Source organism: Lynx rufus, unplaced genomic scaffold, assembly GCF_022079265.1.
Source record: "Lynx rufus isolate CCGP_SWC_20201006 ecotype Redwood Valley unplaced genomic scaffold, mLynRuf1.p SCAF_24, whole genome shotgun sequence".
NCBI classification, from domain to species: domain Eukaryota; kingdom Metazoa; phylum Chordata; class Mammalia; order Carnivora; family Felidae; genus Lynx; species Lynx rufus.
This window is the reverse complement of record NW_025814839.1, coordinates 984663-1004466: the sequence shown is the minus strand read 5'-3', so window position 1 is coordinate 1004466 and position 19804 is coordinate 984663. Positions and strand designations below refer to the sequence as shown.

General features: G+C 46.5%; 1 protein-coding gene across 1 annotated transcript; it reads right to left on the bottom strand.

Annotated features, from left to right (window-relative positions):
- Positions 1-485: 485 nt before the first annotated feature.
- RILPL2 (Rab interacting lysosomal protein like 2) lies at positions 486-18350 on the bottom strand. The gene is made up of 4 exons (XM_047088529.1): positions 17538-18350; positions 9795-9946; positions 4196-4309; positions 486-1036 (listed from the first exon to the last, which is right to left on the bottom strand). Exons 1-4 carry the CDS (start codon positions 17877-17879, stop codon positions 1012-1014), a joined length of 633 nt encoding a protein of 210 aa, XP_046944485.1. The 5' UTR covers positions 17880-18350; the 3' UTR covers positions 486-1011.
- Between the last annotated feature and the right edge of the window lie 1454 nt (positions 18351-19804).

Below are 19804 nucleotides of genomic sequence, written 5' to 3'. Positions count from 1 at the left end.
ATTTGTTCAGTTTTCCCAGCAGCATTTGTTGAAGAGACTGTCTTTTCCCACTGTATATTCTTGCCTCCTTTGTCACAGATCAGTTGATCAGAGATCAGTATAAGTGTGGGCTTATTTCTGGGCTATTCCATTCTATTGATCTGTGCGTCTGTTTTTTTGTGCCGGCACCATACTGTTTTGACTACTGCAGCTTGGTGGCATATCTTGAAATCTGGGACGGTGATGCCTCCAGCTTTGTTCTTCTTTCTCGAGATGCTCTGGTTGTCTTGGGAACTTTTGTCAAAAAAATAATAATTTGCGGCATTCTTTTTCTCTCATAGCGACACACAAAATGCTGGTGTGTCAGAGTCACTGCAATATATCTGCACCGTATATATACCACCATCTGCAATATGCATACGTACATACATACAATTTACAGATTTGGCGCGCGAGGGTCTGAACGGTTAAAGCCCCTTACATAAGACCACTCTAAAACACTCCAAGAAAGTATAAAAGTCATTTTACTTTGATACAAAATCATGTAAAATCATGTAAAGTCACATGAAGCAAAATCGAATATTCACTACATATCCATGAAATTACTGGAATGTCATTACCATTTTTTCCTGCGTTCTCTCCTCCCCTCTCCCTGTGGGCTCATGCATTTTTACTGCTACCACACGGTAGAGACGAGGGTCACCTGCGGGACCAGACAAGTGGAAGGCGCATGCGCACACTGGAGGCCCCCCCCCCCCCACAGCGAGGCTGAATGGAGCAGGAATTGGGTCTTGTTTTGCTTTCCTTCTCCTGTCTTGCCCAGGCCAAGCGCCCAGGGGTGTCCAGTTCTGCGGCCTGGCAGACAGTGATCATGAGAGTGCCTCCCCTCCTTCCTCCTTGGTGGCTTTCAGGGGAAACAAATGAGCGATGACGGTGCATATACGTGGCACCGAGAGATGTGTCTGGGAGTCTTGGCGCGTTGCCTTGTTGAGTCCGAGACCCTCTGCCTTAGTCGTGGCCTTAGAGCTGTGTCTACTTCCCTGATCGGAAAAAGAACCTGTGTGAAGAGAGGGAGGGGTCAAGGGCACACAGAGAATGAAACGAGGGGTGCAGAACCCCGAAGGATCTGTAAGAGGCTCTTGCGGGCCACGGACTCACTAGGGGCAGACACTGTCTAGGGCTTTCCTTCCGTCAGCTCACTTCACACTCAAAACAGCTTGATGAGCTACGTACCATCAATGTCCCCATTTTATAGATTAGCACACCGAGGCCCTGCAAGGTTCAGCAACAGGCCCAAGGTCACACGGTAAGTTGTGGAACCAGGAGTTGGAGGACCCAGAGCCCACTCAACCCCTGTGCTGTGCCGATAGATGGTGTCCGACACCTTTTTCAATTTCAGGAGGTTTATCGTGGAGGAAGCATGAGCGCGACCTCCAATTATAAGACGGATCTTTGCAATGAATAAAGATCGGCATGTAAATTCTCAGATGAAACACAGAGATACCCCCGAGACACGAATACCAAGCGTTCAGTGTCTCCCCCCTCATATGCAAAGCTTTGAAAAGGAAGCCTGCTGTCTGGGGGTTGAGTGCAACGCTGTCTCAGCGCTTGCTAGGCTCAGCTATGAGAGAGACCCAGAGCTGGCTGGTGGGTTGGAAAGGCAGTGACAGGAATGCGGCCTCGTGCTTCTTGTCAAAGATAAACCCCTTGAGGACCGTGAGCCGCTCTGCTAGCGATGGCTGGGGCAGGCCCTGGACGCGTGTTCAGATACAGGCGTTAGGGCTCAGCCACTCTCCCCTGAACCTGGACGCACTGCCCACCCCCACCGGTACCCAGTCTCAGGAAGTGACACCATCCCCCGCCTCATCATTCACGCCCGGGAACCTGGGAGTTGTTCTCAGCTCCTCCCCCCCATCTGCTACATGTTAGTCACCATGCCCCAAATATGTTCCTAATCCCAACACTTCTCATCTCCTCCACTGCCACCCCCCAGTCCAACAGCCTTCCCGCCACCCCCTAGAACACACTCACGCGGCAGCCAGAGTGACCGTGTCACTATACAGAGCTAAGTCATTCTGCAGCTGAAACCTTTCCATGGCTCCCCATTGTTCTCAGGATAAAGACAAACGTCCTTCTTAGCACGACCTACTTCCTCAGAAAGTCATTCATTCATTCGTTCGTTCGTTCATTCAATGAGCTGGTCTGACCACGAAATTGTGGCCTCGTGCTCATTAGACATATGACCTCAGGCTGGCTTTTTTTTTTTTTTTTTTTTCCATATCAGGCTCAAACTCTCTAAGGGGCCCAAAGAACTCTCCTAGAAGAGGCACAAAGAAACCAGCAGTTTATGCCTCCTGGAAGCCTTATCTACATGGGCTGTCCAGACAATAAAAGTGCTAAAAGAACACCTTCAGAAATGACACCTAGTGTGGAATGGAGGTGCTCTTTCATTTTATTACTTTGCCTCAGGAGAGGCTTCCTTGGGAAAGAAACACGCCCCTAGGCCCTGCTTTGACTCTGCCCCCACATCTCCTCCATAAAGCAGCCAGATGAGCTTTTACAGGTAAATGTGGTCCCGTTGTCCCCCTGCTTAAAACTCTCCACGTCTTAGCGAAGTTCTCAGAGTGAAATTCAAACTGCTTAGTGGGACCCTCACCATCCCCCCACCCCCACCCCCGCCACTACCACCACTAATCTCCAGCCTCCCCTCCATTCACCTCCTGCCTCGCCTTTATGCATGCTGTTCCCTCTGCCAAGAATGCTTTTCTCTCAGTCTTCATGGTCTTTCGGGGCCCAGTTTGAATGTCACCTCCTCACGAAAGCCTTCCAGGACTCCCCAAAGTGTAACCCCGCTCATGTCTGTAAGATGTCCCTTCTTTAAATCTTTTCAGTCACCCCTTTAACGTGTGCGATTTGTTTCTTGCCAGGACTCTGGCAAATGTCCCCCCCCCCCCATCACTCATCAACATTAAGTGCCTGGCCCCCATAGGCATTTGAGTTTGAGATCCCTGACTGAGGCTGTTTCTCAGTTTCTGTCCAAGAGATCGGGGGCAGGTAACTGTCTCCAGGCCAGACATTCCCAGGACAGCCAAGGCAAACAGGCTGTTTGCTTCATGGCGGGGTGGGAGAAAGCCGTGCCTCGTTGTACCGGCACCTGGTGACCGAGAAGGCACCTCTCGAGGTGTGGTCCAAGGGTTCTCCACATCAGAGCTGCCTAGGGGATTTATTAGAAATCCAGACTTCTGGGCTTCATCCTAGACTTGACTTCTGAGAATCTGAATTTTATTTTTTTTTTATTTTTTTTATTTTTATTTTTTATTTTTGGGACAGAGAGAGACAGAGCATGAACGGGGGAGGGGCAGGGAGAGAGGGAGACACAGAATCGGAAACAGGCTCCAGGCTCCGAGCCATCCACCCAGAGCCTGACGCGGGGCTCGAACTCACGGACCGCGAGATCGTGACCTGGCTGAAGTCGGACGCTTAACCGACTGCGCCACCCAGGCGCCCCGAGAATCTGAATTTTAAACAAGTACCACACACACTATGGTTTGAGGCTTAGCACCCGGAGAAATGACGGATTAACAAGGGAGCATAAACATGAGGGGAGTATTCAAAGGAAACTACATTATGTGGCCCAATGCTGGGAGACACAGGGTCCTCCAAAGTTGGAAGTAAGAGAAGTAATGAATCAGGCCACCCTCCTTTTTTTAAGTAAACTCTGCACTCAACGTGGGGCTCGAACTCACATCCCCAAGATCAAGAGTTGCATGCTCTATCAACTAAGCCATCTAGGCACCCCGTGAGTCCCCCTTACACCCTAATAAGTATTATTTGTAGTATTATTATATCGTAGGGAGGCAGCAGTGTAGAATCTGGACTTCCTTGGGTTCAAATCCTGACTTCGCTGTTTACTCTCTGTGTGACTTCAGGCAAATTACCTTATCTCTCTGTATCTATTTTACCACGTGCAGAATGGGGATAATGACAGTTCCTACCTCCTAAGGTCACTGTGAAAAGTCAATGAATTAATGTATGTTAAGTGCTTAGACTGCTGTCTAACAGATATTGTAATACTTCTCTGAATTTTCCTATCAGCTGCAGTACCACCAACAGGACAGCAGGACCTCTCCACCCTGGGTAGCTGGCCAGCCTCCTCGGGCCCCCACTCCTTCCTTTGGCAATTATTCGGTGGCAATGGGGCAGCGGGGTGACTTACAACTTCCTTATGATGGTCTTCTCCTCCTTGTTACTTCTGGCATTGCTGGGCCTGGTGACAAGGGTATCTTTTTCTCTTCGTCCTCCTGAGCCTTCTCTTGGTGGAATCAGACCACTGGGGAAAAGGGGCCAAATAAATGGGTTGTTTTATGGCAGACCTTCTGTCTGTGCAGCTCTGAAAGTGAAGGGTCTTAAGAATAATTATTACATTAGTAATAACTGAAAGCTAGAGTCAGAGAGATTCTGTTTCCAATCATGAGACTCTTCCTCCCATGTTTCCAATGCCGATCCCTCTTCTTTCTTTCTCTTGTCCAACTGCATTGGCTAGTACTTCAACCTTCTCCAGTCTCTAGGAATATGACCACATATCAATTCTGTAACTGAAGCCTTGATTTTCTTTTTTTTTTTTTATTTTTTTTTATTTTTTTTTTATTTATTTTTTTTTTTTTAAGATTTTTTTTTTTTCAACGTTTATTTATTTTTGGGACAGAGAGAGACAGAGCATGAACGGGGGAGGGGCAGAGAGAGAGGGAGACACAGAATCGGAAACAGGCTCCAGGCTCTGAGCCATCAGCCCAGAGCCTGATGCGGGGCTCGAACCCACGGACCGCGAGATCGTGACCTGGCTGAAGTCGGACGCTTAACTGACTGCGCCACCCAGGTGCCCCATGAAGCCTTGATTTTCTAATCAATAAAGTGAGAATAATAAGAGTAACTGCCATCTAGGATTGAGTGATTAAGTGAGATATTACACAGCACCTGACAGTCACTCAACAAATATTTATTAAGCCACATCCTGTGCCAAAGCACTGTAGCAGTGAACAAAACAGACAAAATTATCTCCTATCATGTAATTCATGTTTTTCCACTGGGGAAGGAAGGAGTCAATAAATAAATAAATAAATAAATAAAGTAAAAAATATATAGTGAGTCAAATGGTAACAAGAGCTAAATTGATATTGACTGATAAGATATTGAGGTCGGTTGACTCAAAGAGGACCAGAGTATTTCCCTGGACCTGATGTACAGAAGCTGGAAGAAAGCTCTTCTCTCTCACTTGGTCAACTGGGGTCGCCAGCAGCCATGTTTCCTAAGATTCCTAGCAGGTGTGTCTACAACACAAGATAAGGAGGCCAACAAACAAAGAGAAGCAAGGAGGAGAGAAAGAGGCACCAAGTCCCTGGCTCCAACCCTGAGGCCTTAACTGCAGTTTTTTCTTTATTTCTGAAGGCAATCCCAAGATCGTTTCCAACTCTGTGGGTCAGTAAATTCTCTTTTGTACTTAAGCTAGTTTGAATTGGATTTCTGTCACTTGCAACAAAAAGAAACCTGACCACAATGCAGTATTTCAAAACATTTTTAGTCTTAATTTTTTTAAGTTTATTTGTTTATTTTGAGAGAGAGAAAGGAGGGAGGGGGAAGAGAGAGAGGAGAGGGAGAGAGAGAGACAGAGAGAGACAGAGAGAGACAGAGAGAGACAGAGAGAGAGAGAGAGAGAGAGAGAGAGAGAATCCCAAGTAGGTTCCTCACTGTCAGCACGGAGCCAGACACAGGGCTCAGTCTCATGAACTGTGAGATTATGACTTGTGCCAAAGTCAAGAGTCAGAGGCTTAACTGACTGAGCCACCCAGACACCTCCCAAATTTTTAACTTTTTTTATGTTAGAGAGAGAGAGGGCACGTGTGTACATGCAAGCAGGGGAGGGGCAGAGGGAGGGAGACAGAATCTCAAGCAGACTCCAGCCAAATGCAGGGCTTGATCCCACAACCCTGGGATCATGACCTGAGCTAAAATCAAGAGACAGACACTCAACTGACTGAGCCACCCAGGCACCCCACAATGCAATATTTCAATGGCATAGCTCGTTGTATCCACCTAGGTATTTTGCTGTGGCACCTGCTGGCAAATTTAAGCGCATGGTGTTTCCTCCTCCCTACAGATTGAATTGTGTCCCCCAGAATTCATATGGAAGCCCTAAGCCCCAGTGTAATGGTATTTGGAGATGAGGCCTTTGGGAGACAACCAGGTTTAGATGAGGTCATGGAGGGGGGACATGGTTGGATCAGAGCCCTTGTAAGAGGAGACATCTGAGGGCTTGCTCTGCCATGTGCAAGAAGTCAGGAAGAGTCAGAACTGACCATATTGGCACCCTGATCTTGACTTCTACCCACCAGAATTATGAGAAAAATATTCCTACTGTTTAAACCACCCGGTCTATGGTATTTTGTTATGGCGACCCAGCTGACTAAGACACCTCTTGAGGTATGAATGTCACAGAGCAGGATTCATCCTTCTCTGTCCTTTGCAAAGAGTGAGCTCTTATTACTTGACATTATTATTTATATATTTACTTTAGTATTAATATTAATACATTATTGATTTATTATTAATAAAATCCCCCCTTCCATCATCTCTTGTTGCATAACACCCTAAAACACAGTGATTGGAAACAAGGAGGATTTATGATTTCTTACGATGACTCCATTTTTATGGTTGGCTTGATGGGTCATGCAGACACAGCTGGGGCACCTCACTTCTCCTTTGTGTGACCTCTCCGTGGGACCATCTTAGCTTCCTCACAGAACTATGGTCTCAAGCATTCCACAAGGATAAAAATGGAAGCTGCGAGGTCTCCCGGCACCCTCACCGCAGAAGCCACACAGCATCACTTCCGCTACATTCCATTGGTCAAGGCAAGTCACTGGGCTGCCCAGACTGAAGGAAAGGGGAAACAGACTCTACCTCTAGAGGCTGGGAAAGTCTCATTGCCAAAGGTATGCAGGATGGGAAAAATCGTGGCCATCTTTGGAAGCCTCCCACCACTGCCTCAATTCAAAACTATCATTAGGGGCGCCTGGCTGGCTCAGTGGGTCAAGCGCCCGACTCTCGACCTCAGCTCAGGTCTTGATCTCACGGTCATGAGTTCGAGCCCCGCGTTGGGCTCCGCATTGGGTGTGAAGCCTAGTTAAAAACAAAACAAAACAAACAAACAAAACCACTAGAGCCTGGACCTCCAAACTGATGCGGTTGCTAGGAGAACACCTCAGCTGGCATGCTAGTTTCTCCAGAATGTAGGACCCACGTGAGTAAGCAGAGTCCTGCTGTCTACTGGCCTATACCAGACGGGACGTGCACAGCTACCGTTCTCTGGGAATTCGGAACTGGCAATAAGGTGTGTCTCTTTATTCGCTAACAAGCTGCTCCAGCACCAGCCGTTCAGCCATTCCCACATCTCACTACCTGTGTCTGAAGGACTTCTTAAATGAGATGAAGACAGGTCTTTCCATTAACACGGTTCCAACCTCAGCAGAAGGAAGAAAATTAAGTTCCTGGTGCCAGAGCTCGGGCTTTCTGGATGTGGCTCGCTACAACTTTTTTTTTTTTTTTTTTTTTTACTGTACCGCTGACCTCTTAATGATTCTACCTTAAGCAAATTTAAACGTAATGTCATGGGGCGGGGGGTAAAGAAAAAGAGTGGTATCACTTGGACTTTGCTTTGTTTTGAATCAGCCTATGTTCTTACTTGTAAACGTGGCCAAGAATTAAAAGCACGGGCTCTGATAATCACACTGTCTGATGTCATGTCTTACTGTAGCCACCACGAGCCATGGGACTTCGGCAGGTATTGACCTCCCTGGACCTTAGAACACCTTGCAGGTAACATTACCGTAACTCACCTTGCTGTGAGCACTAATGGACCTGATGCTTCGAATACGCCTAGCAGAGTCCTGGCACGTATAATATTTATACATTGATAAATATTAGCTGGTGCTGAGTTTTTCATTCTCTTTGTCTTTCCCTCTTCTGCCTTTAAGAGAACCTGCGTTGTTTAACTCAACGGTTTCTCAGAGTTATTCGACCACAGAGCCCCCTTTTCTAAAAGTGACGGCATGAAAGAAAATATTTTGGGAAACAGGATGCAGATGGATATAGCAAAGTCCAAACCCGGCATGTTAACAGCTTCTTCTTGCCTCTCTTGCTTGTCCTACAATCTTTTCCCTACATGTGTTATTGTGATCTTTTTTTTTTTTTTTAATTTTATTTTTAAGTAATCTCCATATCCAACATGGGACCTGAACTCACAACCTGAGATCAAGAGTCACACGTTCTACCCACTGAGCCAGCCAGGTGCCCCTATTGTGATCTTTCATAACTTTTAATTTTTATATAATTTCAAACTTACAGAAAAATTGTAAAATTAGTATGAAGATTTCCTATATGCCCTTTATCCAAATCACCCAATTATTCATCTATGTCTCTACCTACCTGCCTATCCATCCATCCATCCCCATCCACCCACCCATCTACCCATCCATCCACGTATCTGTCTTCTTTCTGAACCACTTGAGAGGAAGCTGGAGACACCTTAACCCCTTATTCCTAAATACTTCGGTGTGTATTTCTGAGGAACGAGGACATTTCTGACATAAACAAGTAGTTCAGCTATCAAGTTACCACATCGATATTTTATTCTACACTTTTTAAAAAATGTAAGCTCTATACGCAACATGGGGTTTGAACTCATGACCTCGAGATCAAGACTTGCATGCTTTACCGACTGAGCCAGCCAGGTGCCCCTCGTGTTGATCTTTTAAAACAGTAAATTGGATCTTGTCATTTCCTTGATTAAAACTTTCCAATGACTTCTCGTTACACTTAACAATAAAATTAGAGCTCCTTCCTGTGGCCCACAGGTGTGGCACACCTCCACCTACGTTACAAGTTCCGCCATGGTGGGTCTCTTATTGGTCAAGCTGGTTCCCACATCAGGGTCTTAGCACTTCTGCTCCACTTCTGCCCTACCAGTCCTTACATGGTTGGCTACTCCTTGTCATTGACCTCAGAGGGGTCTGAGCTGACCACGCCATGTAAGACAGGATCCCTCCATTCCCTAGCACTTTGCTTTGCTGTCATATGTCACCTTGTTTGCTTTTTTTTTTTTTTCATGTTTACTCATTTTTGAGAGACAGAATTTGAGTGGGGGAGGGGTAGAGAGGGAGGGAGACACAGAATCCGAAGCAGGCTCCAGGCTCCGAGCTGTCAGCACAGAGCCCGACGCGGGGCTTGAACTCACAAACTGGAAGATCGTGACCTGAGCCGAAGTCGGATGCGTAACTTACTGAGCCACCCAGGTGCCCCTCACCTTGTTTTGAAAGATGTTTTGTTTTGTTCTGTTCATTTATTGATTTTGAGAGTGAGGAAGCAGGAGAGGGGCAGAGAGAGAATCCTAAGCAGCCTCTGCGCTGTGAGTAGAGTGGGGCTCTAGCTCACTAACTGTGAGATCATGACCTGAGCCGAAATCAAGAGTCAGATGCTTAACCGACTGAGCCACCCAGGCGCCCCATGTCACCTTGTTTTATATTTTTTAGATCACTTGTTGCCATTATCCTGCGTGTTCATTTCAGATTTCCTTGTTGATTGCTTGTCTTCCCCTAGACTAGCATGGACTTTCTCTGTTTTGTTCACTGCTATTCCCCAGGAATACTAGGTCTTTGAGAAACTGGCTGAGTGAACACAAGAACGAATACATAGCACATCACGGAATTCCAGACGGGGTCTGATCCTTCAGTGCAGGGGTCCCCACGGCATCAGAGCCCCACCTCTTATAGCACTGCAGCTCTTCCTGCACCAGCAGCAGCTGGGACTTGAGTTTGTTGCGCTCCTGGAGCACATCCCTTAGCTCCTGTAGAGTGAAGCGTGGCCGGTTGGGATCTGTCAGGTCAACCACCATTTTGTCTGGTCCCAGGTTTACCTGTAAGAAAAGATATCGGGTTGCTTATACAGTTTCCCTCATGCACTTGGACTGTTGGGGTCCCTGGGTGGCTCAGCCGGTTGGGCGGCCGACTTCAGCTCAGGTCATGATCTCGTGGTCCGTGGGTTCGAGCCCCACGTCGGGCTCTGTGCTGACAGGAGCCAGCTTCAGATTCTGTCTCCCTCTCTCTCTGCTCCACCCCTGCTCGCTCGCTCGCTCTCTCTCTCTCTCTCTCAAAAAAATAAACATTAAAAACATTTTCTTAAAAAAAAGTAAAAAGATGGACTGTCCACCCCAGAAAGGAAAATTCTGTTTTGTTACTCCCAGGCACCCTATCGGATGAGACGCTGCCTGTTGGAAGTGTTTGGTTGATGGTAAAGAAGCAAAAGTTCTAAGTACCATTCTCCAAGTAAACAACCAAGGCTCCTTGGAGAATGGCTGATTTCAGGGTTGGAACAGGAAAACTATAAGATGAGCCTGGAACATTTCCTTGTGGAAGGGAACAAAATGTCAAAATGACAGTTTGAAGGAGTTCCCCCTGGCCAGACTGAGAACAATTTGAGTATCAAAACGAGTAATAACAGGAATGGACAGTAACAGTTCACATAAAAAGAGAATTCAGGAGTTCATACTTAAAATTTAAATCAATTAACTAATTAATGGGGATGTGATGGCTAATTTTATGTGTCTAATTTTACTTGTCTGGGCTAAGGGATGCCCAGAAAGCTGGTTAAACATTTCTGGGTGTGTCTGTGAAGGCGTTTCTGGAAGATATTAGCATTTGGTTTGATGAGCTGAGTAAAGCAGCTGGGGGGCGGGGCGGGCATCATCCAATCCACTGAGGGCCTGAGGGCCCACATGGAAGGAAAGGGGGAAAGAGGGTGAATTTGAGCTCCGTCAGTTGATACAGGACATCCCTTCTTCTCTTGTCCTCAGACATTGACACCCCTGGTTCTTGGGGTTTGGGATCCAGACCAGGATTTCCACCATCAGCCCCCCACCCCCAGTTCACAGGACTCACTGGTTCTCCAGCTTGCAACTTGTAGATTTTAAGTAAGATTTCTCAGCCTCCATAACCGCATGAGCGAATTCCTCAAATAACTATCCTCTTTATATTGAGAGCTATTTCTCCTATTGGTTCTGTGTCTCTGGAGAGATCTGATGAGTACAGGAGAGGAGGAGGGGAATTTGTATCTTACAGCAGAAGGCCAAGTAATAAGTGCAGAAGATGACAGAGTTAAAAAAAAAATTATCCATTTGCAACCAACTTAGTAATAATTGATTCAGGCAAGACTAAGGAATGGATCTAAAACTTTAGGGTGAAAATCTGTTGGGGAATAGAATATTTTGCACAGTTTCAAAGCATCTTCCTACAACTTACGAATTACAAAGGGAATAAAGGCACCTTTACAGTGCAGAAATCTCACAGACACCACGTTAACCAAGTGATGCAAGTTAACATCACCAATAATCACAAACTGAAGCAGGTGCCTCCTCATACATCGCACTGAGAAGGACACAGCATCTCTTCAGTGGTATTCCTGCTAAACTGCGTATCTTGAATCTAACGATGACGATGGCACATCAAAACAAACCTAAATTGAAGGACGTTCTACAAACAAACTGATATATAATCTTCAAAGATGTCAAGGTTGTAAAACATAAGGAAAAGCTGAGGAACTCTTCAAGAGTAAAGAAATGTGTCAACTAAAGGTACTATGTAACCCTGGACTAGATTCTGCACCAGAAAGAAGACGCTGTAAAGGGCATTATCATGAATTTTGAATAGGGATAGTATATTAGATCTTAGTATTCTATGACCTTTTTCCCCTGAATTTAATCATTTACTGTCACGATGCAATAGTATGTCTTGTGAGATTTTAGGGTAAAGGGTCCTAATCTTCTACTAATCCTGCAACTAACATAATGTCTGCTCAAATAGTTGAGAAAAACTGTGAGTGAATAAATAATATATATAAATATTACTTTGTATATGCATATATACATATACGTATATGTGTTTTGTGTGTGTACATAAATACTTTGATGTATATTTTCTTCTTCTGTTTTTTTTTTTTTTTTGAGAGAGAGTGTGAGCCAGGGAGAGGGGCAGAGCTGAAGAGAGACAGAATCCTAAGTAGGCTCCACACTCAACACGTATACACATATACGTATATGTGTTTTGTGTGTGTATATAAATACTTTGATGTATATTTTCTTCTTCTGTTTTTTTTTTTTTTTGAGAGAGAGTGTGAGCCAGGGAGAGGGGCAGAGCTGAAGAGAGACAGAATCCTAAGTAGGCTCCGCACTCAACACAGAGCCTGAAGCGGGGCTCAATCCCACAACCCTGGGATCATGCCCTGAGCTGAAATCAAGAGCTGGACACTCAACCGACTGAGTCACCCAGGTGCCCCTATATCTACTTCTTTATCAAATAAGGTGATCTAGGGGCACCTGGGTGACTCAGTCGGTTAAGCATTGACACTTGATTTTTGGCTCAGGTCATGATCTCATGGTTTGTGAGTTCAAGCCCCATGTCAGGCTCTGTGGTGACAGACAGTGTGGAGAATGCTTGGGATTCTGTCCCTCTCTCTCTGTCCCTCCCCCACTTGCTCCTGAGATCTCTCTCAAAATAAATAAACTTAAAAAAAAATAAGGTGATCTAGATGCAGGTCTAGTAAAATACTGAACAAATGCAAAGCTTTAAGATGGGAACTATATTGTTACAGGACTTGAAAATATCTGCGGTTTCCACTGGTGACTGCCACAGGTACTGCTATTATTACTGTGGTTTGTCATCTATATTTGCAACTGAGGAAAATGACACATTTCAGTTGGAGGTTAATGAAAATGAAAATATAATTTTTTCCCATGCCAGGGCATGGACCTCTTGGATTAGAGTCACGATTCCCTTGGGCATCTAAGAACTTCGAGTTAAGAACCCTCAGGCTGAATAATTGATATTGTACAATGGAAGTTTTCAAAGCCATTAAAAGATGAAGAAGCTCTTCATCCTGATTTAACTCAACTTTCATGCTATGTTAAGTGAAAATACACAAAAGGCAGAGCTGGGTATATATTATAATACCATTTGTATAAAAAAGAAAAAAATATTTTCACATCTGCTTTTGTTTGCGTAAGGTACCTCTGGAAGGACACACAAGAAACTGATCATTTTAATTTTTTCCAGGGAGGGTAAGTGGTTGGCTGGGGGTGGAGAGAATTGGGGAGGAAAAGTTTTCAAGGCGAACACTTTTGTTACCTTTTGAACTTTGAACTTCCATTTATTTTTTTTTTTTAATTTTTTTTTTCAACGTTTATTTATCTTTGGGACAGAGAGAGACAGAGCATGAACAGGGGAGGGGCAGAGAGAGAGGGAGACACAGAATCGGAAACAGGCTCCAGGCTCTGAGCCATCAGCCCAGAGCCCGACGCGGGGCTCGAACTCACGGACCGCAAGATCGTGACCTGGCTGAAGTCGGACGCTTAACCGACTGCGCCACCCAGGCGCCCCTGAACTTCCATCTATTTTATTTATTTATTTTGAGAAAGAGAGAGAGAACAGGGGAGGGGCAGAGAGAGAGGGAGAGAGAGAGAACTCTAAGCAGGTTCCGTGCTGTCAGCACATGACAGCATGTAGCCTGAAGCGGGGTTTGAGCCCCTGAACTGTGAGATCATGACCTGAGCCAAAACCAAGAGCTGGACGCTTAACTGACTGAGCCGCCCAGGCACCCCTAAACTTAAAGTTTTAAAAGGGAAAGGAAAAAACTACCTCGCACCCATTAGGGTGGCTATTGTAAACAAACAAAACAGAAAAGAACAAGTATTGAAAGGAGATGGAATTCTCGTGTACTGCTGTTGGGAATGTAAAATGGTACAGTCACTATGGAAAACCATATGGCAGATCCTTAAAAAATTAAAAACAGAATTATCCCATGATCCAGCAATTACACTTCTTTTTAAAAAAATTTTTAATGTTTATTTATTTTTGAGAGAGACAGAGACAGAGAGACAGAGTGTGAGTGGGGGAAGGCAGAGAGAGAAGGAGGCACGGAATCTGAAGCAGGCTCCAGGCTCCAAGCTGTCAGCGCAGAACCCAACGTGGGGCTCGAACTCATAAACCGTGAGATCATGACCTGAGCCGAAGTCAGACACAACAGAATGAGCCACCCAGGTACCCATATACTTTTTTTTTTTTAATGTTTATATATTTGCTTTTGAGAGAGAGAGGGAACGAGAGAGCAAGAGAGAGACCTCAAGCACAGGAGCGGGGGAGGGGCAGAGAGAGAGGAAGGCAGAATCCGAAGCAGGCTCCAGGCTCTGAGCCGTCTGCACAGAGCCTGACGCGGGGCTCAAACTCATGAACCGTGAGATCATGACCTGAGCCGAAGTCGGACGCTCAACCGACTGAGCCGGGTCCCCCCAGCAATTCCACTTCTAATTATATACCCAAAGCAGTGAAAGCAGGGGCTTGAAGAGATATTTATACATCCACGTTCATAGCAGCATTATTCACCCTAGCCAAAAAGTAGAAGCAAACCAGGCATCCACCAACAGATGCACGGACAAACAAAATATGGTATCTCCACACAACAGACTATTATTCAGCTGTTAAAAGGTGGGGAATTCTGACACCTGCTATACCATGGATGACCCTTGAAGACACTGTGCTCAGTGAAATAAGCCAGTGACAAAAGGAAACACATATCATTCTCTTATATGTAGTAGCTGGAATAGGCAAATTCACAGAGATAGAAAATAGATACGGGGAGGGGGGAATAAGGAGCTGGTGTTTCACAGAGACAGAGTTTGTTCTGTGAGATGAAAAGAATTCTGCAAGGACAGTGGTGATGGTTACACAACAGCGTGGATATACTTCAATGCCACTTCACTGTGCACTTAGAAATGGTTAGGATGGCAAATTTTATATGGACTTTACCACAGTTAAAAGAAAAAGAGGAAGAAGATGTATTTTTATGAACTGCCTAGTGGCGCTAAACATTCATTCTCTCTGCCCCTTCACCCACTTCTGGGCTTAGGGTTTAAGGTTTGGGAGGAACATGCCATCTCATCTGCTGCCTGATAAAGCTTGTCCGCTGTGCCCACTACAGAAAATCACCCGGCCCCTGGGCAGAGCACACTGTACATGGTCCGTGTGGGGCTCCCTCCATATCCTTGTTCCTGGAATCGGAGGTGATGGGAATGAGCTCAGAATGTGAGCTGAGCCATCCCGAGCAAGACGTTTAACTTCTCTCGAGTCTTCAAAGCCAGGCTACGAATGGTACTCATGATAGCCACCTTAGATGACGGACACTAAAGCAGAAATGTATCCACAAACACTGTTGTCACTGTGACACGTGAGTAGGTGAAATAAAAGTTTGCCAGAGAAGTGACCAGAAACTTTCACTCTTTTTTCCCCCCGCGAATGTCAGCGCCCTGTTCCTGTTGTCCTTTCCCGGCACACTTCTCGGTTTGTGATTCGGGAGGTGTGGGTGTCTTAGATCTCCCACTCGATGTGAGCTCTGGGAGGGAAGGCTCCTGTCTAATTTACCTCTGCAGCCCCAGGATCCAGCTCTATGAAGTTGCTCATCAAATGTCATTCCAGCAAATGAGGTCAAATGTCTGCATTTAGTGTGCAGAGGTTGAGACTAGCATCTCTGAGCTCAAACCCTGCCTTCATCTCTTACTCCGAGAAAGTCACCTGGCAAATCACTTAACTATTCTGTGCCTCCATTTCTATAAAATGGATATGCTGATAGTCAGAGGATTAAGTGAGATGTCCACTTAGAACAGTTTTGTTTTTTTTCAATTGTGGCTGGAGACCACTAGTAATTCATGGTCTTAATTCAATCAATTGCAACAAGAATTTTAAAACTCATAAAAATAGGGGCACCTGGGTGGCTCAGTTGGTTGAGCGACCAACTCTTGATTTGGGCTCGGGTCATAATCTCAGGGTCATGGGAGCAAGCCCTTCATCAGGCTCCAATACTGAGCATGGAGCCTGCTGAAGATTCTCTCTCTTTCATGGGGCACCAGTGTGTCTCAGTCTGTTAAGGGACCAACCTACCCTTGACTTCGGCTCAGGTCATGATCTCGAGGTTATTGAGTTTGAGCCCTGTGTCGGGCTCTGTGCTGACAGTGCAGAGCCTATTTGCGATCCTCTCTCTCTCCCTCCCCCGCTCTCTCTCTCCCTCAAGATAAATAAATAAACATTAAAAAACAAAAAAGATTCTTTCTATCTCTGTCCCCTCCCCTGCTCATGCTCTCTCTCACTGTAAAATAAAAAAATACTCCAGGGCACCTGGGTAGCTCAGTCGGTCGAGCGTCTGACTTTGGCTCAGGTCACGATCTCATGTTTTGTGAGTTCGAGCCCCTGATTGGGCTCTGTGCTGACAGCTCAGAGCCTGGAGCCTGCTTCAGATTCTGTGTCTTCCTCTCTCTCTGTCCCTTCCCCACTCTTGCTCTGTCTTTCTCTCTCTCAAAAATAAATAAGGATTAAAGAAAAAAAAATTTTATATAAAAAAATGGTTAAAAAACTCATAAAAATAGAACAGGCAAGTGTGATTGTGCATCATGTTTAATAAGGGTGAGTTAGGGTAAATTGTTTCTTGAAACTTCTGTTTCATCAATATTGGATAGTGATATAATGGGTAATTCTGTAAAATAGAGGTATAACACACATGCACTAATCTTGAGTTTATAGCTGGATGATTTTTTTAAAAAACTTATTTATTTTAAGTAATCTCTACCCCCAAGTGGGGCTTGAACTCATGACCTCTGAGAACAAGAGTCACACGCTCCTCTGACAGCTAGCCAGGTGCCCCTAGCTCGATAATTATTAACGTAGGTATACACCCATGTGACCACACCCAGATGAGCTCCCCATGAACCTTCCCCCTGCTCTCCCCTCCCTGGGGTTACCCCCAATCTGTCTTCTATAAAAACAGGTTATTTTGCCTGTGCTGCAGTTTCACGTAAATACACAGTAGATTCTCTTTTGTGCCGGTCTCCTGTCTCCCTGTGTAACACCAGTGAGAGTCATGCCCACAGCTGCTCTTTTCTCCTACTGTGTAGTATTCCACAGCGACTATACCACAATTTAAAAATCCATTCTTCTGTAGCATTGGCTCCAGCTCGGCACACTTCTGAAGAAAAGTGCTCTGAACATTCTTGTAGGTGTCTTTTGGTGGCCTCGGCACTGATTTCTCTCCCTTAGAATTTATTTCTTACTAGAGGTCGAGATTCTCAAAATGTGATGGAACCTGTTAGAAATGCAGATTTCCAGGCCCCCTCTGGAATCTAAAACTCTGGGGCTAGGGCCCAGTGATGTGCGCTTTAATGAACACCCCAGACGATTCCGCGGCACGCTAAAGCAGGAGAGCCACCGCTCTAGGTCACGTCAAAAATGCTGGGAGGGCTGGGAGGCCCTGATGCAGAACAAACTCGGCACAGGGCCCAGCACCTAGTAAGTGCTCAATAAATGTAGCTATCACAATGCTTCTAATCTGAGGATTGGACAGGCGCTGTGGTTGTTTTCAGGGGCTCCGGGCCCCTGGGTACTCTCCTCCCACGCCCTGCAGCCCGCACTCACCTCCCTGCCGGCCGCCGAGCCCTCTGTCCGCAGCCCCTCCACCTCCTTCTTGAGGCTGTCCCTCTCCATTCTCAGCTCCTCCACGGTCAGGTTGCCCTCATTCACCAGCGTCTCCAGCATCTCCAGGACGCGGACGATCTTGAACTGCAGCTGTGTCACCCGGGGGTCGCTGCCCAGGGCCATCAGCTCGCGGCCCATCACATAGGAGATATCATACACGTCCTCGGCGGTCAACTGGAAGGGGCTCTTGCCCAAAGCCCCCTCGGGCCCAGCCTCGTCTCCTTCTTCCTCCTCTTCTTCCCCCTCCTCCTCTTCCTCCTCTCGCAAAGGGGGCTCCTCCATGGCCTCCCAGAACCCAGCAGCCACGAGAGCTGCTTTCTCACAATCTCCAAAAGTCTAACTTCCTCTCGGAGCAGAAAACTTTCCGCAGGCTGAGACCCTGCCTGCCCGGGGACGGAGGGTGGCCCAGGAGCGGCCAATCAGCGCGGCCGAGGGGTGGGCCCGGGACAGACAGGCCAAGCGCTACGGCTCCCGGGCCCGGACGCCGGGTGCACCGACCCCGCTGAGGACCGTGCAGGAGGGCGGCCTCCAGGGTGTGGTTTGGGGCACGAAAAGACAACAGAAAGGGAGGGCAGCCGAGAAGAGGAACGCAGAGGTTAAGGGTGACCGCGATTGCTCCTGGCTGGGAGGGGTTGCAAACCGGAGAGGGGGAGGGGCCTCCGCCTGAGCCCCGCCCCCGGTGACGGCCACCACCGCCGCCGCCGGGTTTCTATGGAGACGCAGCGGAGTTTCCACAGCGAGTCTGGAAAAGAAAGGTGAAAAGCCCACAACTTTTTCTTCTGTGCTCACGCTTTCCAGCCACAGAATTTGCATTGTACGTGGAGGAATATCCGGGTCTCTGTGAGGGGGTGGGGGGGGGGTACTTTCGGAAGCCCACGGCAAAACAGAGGACTGCTGTTGGTGGCTGCGCGCGGGAGTCGGGAGGCCCGGGTCGCGCACAACTCCCGGGTCGGTTGTCACCAGGACCTGTGTGTGGCATCTGACTCTCAATAAAATGGAGAATCCCTGCGCTGTGCACTTGGCCGATTCCTGGGCTCCTCCCCTTAGGCAGCGTTGCAGGCTTGGCAGATTACTTAACCCTCAGCTTCCTGCTCGGGGAGTAAGAGCACTTACGTGGTGAGGTTGCTGCAGGAACATACGAGGTGAGGTCATGAGATACTGCATGTGACAGAAGTACTTCGGAAGTACGCAAAAAGTGTTCTCCAACAAACCCCACTTGTGTGAGAGACACGTGGCACGTGGGCTGGGGTGTTAGGAGTAATAAACAAGACAAAAATCACTGCTTTGAAAATTAGAAAGCATTCTACAGATAGGGTATTAGTAAGAATATTAGCAGTGTGGATTACAAAACGAGTTCTTTTAGGTTTGATTAGAAATTTGTAATAGTCATAGGCAGAAAACTCTGCAATGGTGCTGGTCTTTCCCGGGAATATATTGCTACCTTTCTATGGGGGTAGGTGTACCTGATTTTCTCCACACTCAGGTTCTACCATCACAATGGTGAGTGGCCACGGATAAAACAACCAAAGAGCAAGGCAGGCAAACAGAAAAGACACTATTTTCAGGGTACAGTGTTCTAAAGATTGGAGTCAGGCCCCCGGGCAAGGACTCAGTAATCCATAAATCACAGACGTGACAACGCCCAGTGATTAAATAAGGAGATAAAACGTTAGACTTGCCACAAATAAAATATGGTATATCCAAACAATGGAATATTACTCCACCATAAAAAGGAATGAAGGATTAGAACAGAGTGCCCAGAAATAAACCCTAGCAAATATGGTCCAATAATTTTCAACAAGGGTGCTAAGACCATTCTTGGGCAGGGGGTGGGGTGGGGGTGGAGGACAGTCTTTTCAACAAATGTTGTTGGAAAAATTGGATACCTACATGCAAAAGTATAAAGGTGGACCCTTGCCTTACACCATATATAAAAATTAACTCAAAATAGATACAAAAGACAAAGCTATAAACCTGTTAGAAGAAAACATAGGGGAAGAGCTTTATGTCACTGGATTTAGCAACGATTTCTTCAAAAGCACAGGCAATGAAAGAATAAATACATAAACAGGACTACATCAACACTTAAAACTTGTGCATTCAGGGTGCCTGGGTGGTTCAGTAGGTTGAACATCTGACTTCAGGTCAGGTCACGATCTCAGGGTTGGTGGGTTCGAGCCCCGCATCGAGCCCAATTCTGATCCTCT

What these genes read in the sequence shown, in the direction of transcription:
- RILPL2 (XM_047088529.1), bottom strand. Translation starts at nt 17,879, where the DNA reads ATGGAGGAGCCCCCTTTGCGAGAGGAGGAAGAGGAGGAGGGGGAAGAA. An exon ending in GAGCTGCAGTGCTATAAGAG is followed by an intron (nt 4,310 to 9,794) that starts GTGGGGCTCTGA and finishes CCTTTTCCCCAG; the next exon opens with TGGTCTGATTCCACCAAGAG. An exon ending in AAGACCATCATAAGGAAGTT is followed by an intron (nt 1,037 to 4,195) that starts GTAAGTCACCCC and finishes CTCTTCACACAG; the next exon opens with GTTCTTTTTCCGATCAGGGA.